We start from the raw sequence: 3,293 nt of genomic DNA, 5'->3' as shown, positions 1-3,293 counted from the left end.
TAGGGTGGATCTGGGGGAATTTCTTACTTTTCACCCTATAACAATAATTTAAAGGTACAATACAAATAATTAATACTCTACTTACTGAATGATGCTTGGGTGTAGAATGATCTTTTGGAGCCACAAACATCGTCGCTTTCGTTCGTCTTGTCAGGCCCGCATCCATCTTGATTAAATTCTCGCGCGGCTATGTGCGGTAATGTGCGGTTGCAATTGACATCAACACAATACCCACAGTAACCGAAAATATTTAATGTGGATAATTTTGAACATATTAAATTATTATTCAGAGGCTCTATTTTTTTCTGTCAGGCACAACATATAACTCTAGAAGCATAGAATGTCACAATTTTTTCCTGACCGTTCGAGGGACAAGCGGAAAAAATTTCCTAGTGTCACTCTCCTTTCTAAACAAGAGAAAAAAAACCCGCACTCAAAAAACACCTAATGCATTGAAACACGAAGATTATCACTTCCGGTGTATGCCAATATGGCGCTGACCGTGTCAACAAGGTAACAGCAGTTCTAGACACGAAAACTCGTTCTTCCAGCCGGTTCTGTTTTATTTAAGGATATTACGTTTCTTATGGTTCTTTTTAATGAGTTGGTAGCAACAAAATTAAGTTTTTAATTTGCAATCTTCTCGCTGAATCAGCCACGACTCGGTGGCAGTGTTCTCACTCACTGATTGAATCACTGTCTTGGCTGACGGACGATGAAACTCAACTAATTTGACCCTCGTTCTGCGGAGTTTATGTCGCCCGATAAGCCTATTTCGGCACCTCACTTGCGTTCTGGTCCCACGTCAGTCTGGCCCCTGGCTCAGCACATGTGCGCCTAGCATCATTTCTCGTTCAATTGTGGTCCCGCGTCACGCGATGATCTTTATACTTTTTAGCACGGCCACCTCTATTCTCACCCGGGGCAAGAATAGTGCAGGCGAGTCTTTTGGCTATTCTCACCCGGTGCGCGTTCACCGTTATAGCCTAGATTTAGATCTAGGCCAACAAATTTTGCGTTCACCCTAAACCACAGAATTCTACACTGTGATTCTGTGATAACAGAAAAATTGTAGAATTCTGTGCCTCTGTGCCGTGAACAAACGTTCCATTACAACTGTAGCCTACTAAAAGCGTACAATTTTGTCTGTGTGCAGTGGAGAGAAAGAGAGAGGAGTAGCGCGAGAAGTTCCGGTCAAAACAAAATGGCGACCCGCGTAGTTCGGCTCGATTCGAAAAGTTAAATAGCCGTAGCATCTTTGTAGACAACCAAATTAATTTACTTTTGTGTTTTAACATCATTTTTTAACTTTATTTTGGTCAATTTGATCGTCCACACCGATAGACTGATAGACAGTATTCAGAAAGAGACAGAGAGAGAGGGGAGGAGTAGATCTTGCGAGAACTTCCGTGCAAAACAAAATGGCGACCCGCGTAGCTCGGCTCGATTCAAACAGTGAAATAGCCATAGCATCTTTGAAGACGATCAAATTAGCTTACTTTTGTGCTTTAAACTTTAACGTAATTTTTTCTTGGCTTTTATCAATTTGATCATCCACACCGATAAGTATTCCAAAATGAGGAAAAGCAGGTCTTGTTTCAAACCGTGTGAGAATAGCCTACGGTCGCAAGTCTCACCCGGGGTGAGAGGTCGATCGTTTTTCTATTCTCACCCCGGATGAGAATAGCCACTTCCTTTTAGCATGTTGAATTCTTCAATTGAGGACTTCCAAAACGAGCGACCACTATCAGATCTGGATCAAAGTTCTATATTATATTATCAAGATTACACTCAATGGCTTCCAAAATCATGATGGAAGACTGAAAACCACTGTTATACGCTCTGTTCTTAACAAAATTACGGTAGTTTGCACATTTTTAGGCCCAGTTCAAAGTTTTGAAGGTCTCAGTACTCTGAGTCGGGGATTAGTAGACTGTAGACTTTGGGAATTTAACGTGCTAAAGTATAAGATCACCCGTCACGCAGCTCAAGTGTGTGTGCGTCAGTCTGCCTGAGTTTGTTCGTTTGTGGCCTTCTTCTAGAACTGCCTGCCCTGGTTAGTAACTGAGCAATGAGGCATACGTCTCATTCAAAACACGCCAAATTGGAAAACATGAGACTCTCTTGAGACTCAGTGGTGCAAAAAAAGTTTTCTTACCAATTTGACTCTCTTTTCTGTCAGTCACAGATTGACATTTAGTGCTCATATTCCTAGAGTATCAGAGCAAGGAGATGTACGGTTTTGGAGATATGGGTCTATTGGTTTGGCAACCACTGTATTTCTTGTATGTAACAGTGATGACAAAAACAGATAAGCAGCAAGGCAAATTATGGACTTTAAATTCCATTTGTTTAGTAAACAAAGACTTTGTACACTATGAACTCCATTCATTATAATGGTAATATGAATGACAAGCTATGTAACAATGACGCAGTGCACAGAACATGTCATCATTGTTATGTACAAGAAAGGATACACATTGGACATTATCATTGACAACACATCACAATAGTGAAAGGCTGTACAAATACAGTTAAATCAAAGCCTCAGTACCAGAAAAACACATGTGTAAAACAATTTTTAACTCACTTGCGACTGGGCCCTTTCACCAGTCACAAGCGTTTAAGACTGGCGTTTTTGGGGGTATTTCAATAAATCACCACAACTCTCAGAATTACCCTATTGTAATCATTTTTTGACACAGTAAAGTAACATTCAAGCTTAATCTAATACAAACAACTAAAGTTGTCTAAGTCTAATACTTTAATTTGTATGATTTTGTAAAAATTGGCATGAATTTGATTTTCCGAAAAATTTCCAATGACGTGACAAGTAGAATGAAATTCACTGCAACAACAAAAATAAAAGTTCAAAGTGTTCTGGTTTGATTTGTATACATGTGCGAGTGTTTGGTGAAAATATCAAAGCTGGTCTGTGCATTGATTCAGACCCATACACTGAATTACATGAGACAGATGTACGGCACGACGTTGTGATTTCGTTGCGCGAAAAACAACACTGGTACTAGTGCTAGATCTAGCCCTAGAACTACGACTCGGGCCGTGTTCGGGTACATATCCAGGATCCTAACAATTAGACACATCATATTCTGAGACACTAGAACTAGTAAAACGCACAGAAGTATAGAAAACGGTGAAATTATGTGATTCTTGTTCATGCGACTTCTTCGACCGTTACTACGACGCGACTGTCGGATTACTATCAGCTGTATAGAAAAAAACAAAGCGCAAGTTCCGGTCTGTTCAACCCCAGTTGGGGTCACTGTCCTTCG

General features: G+C 40.3%; 1 protein-coding gene across 2 annotated transcripts in view; it reads right to left on the bottom strand.

Annotated features, from left to right (window-relative positions):
* LOC101858869 overlaps positions 1 to 3,293 on the bottom strand; it is a 25,761-nt gene that overhangs the window by 13,425 nt on the left and 9,043 nt on the right. The window contains exon 1 of one of the 2 annotated variants that reach the window (XM_005101500.3): positions 86 to 291. The exons of the other annotated variant lie outside the window; for it this stretch is intronic. Within the exon in view, the coding sequence (XP_005101557.2) occupies positions 86 to 166 (81 nt within the window). The 5' untranslated portion in view covers positions 167 to 291. Of the gene's footprint in view, positions 1 to 85; positions 292 to 3,293 lie in introns of those variants that run through there. 2 annotated transcript variants of the gene reach the window in all.

This window comes from Aplysia californica, unplaced genomic scaffold (genome assembly GCF_000002075.1).
Source record: "Aplysia californica isolate F4 #8 unplaced genomic scaffold, AplCal3.0 scaffold00285, whole genome shotgun sequence".
NCBI classification, from domain to species: domain Eukaryota; kingdom Metazoa; phylum Mollusca; class Gastropoda; order Aplysiida; family Aplysiidae; genus Aplysia; species Aplysia californica.
Note: the sequence above shows the minus strand (reverse complement) of the source record. Positions and strands in the feature narration are given on the sequence as shown.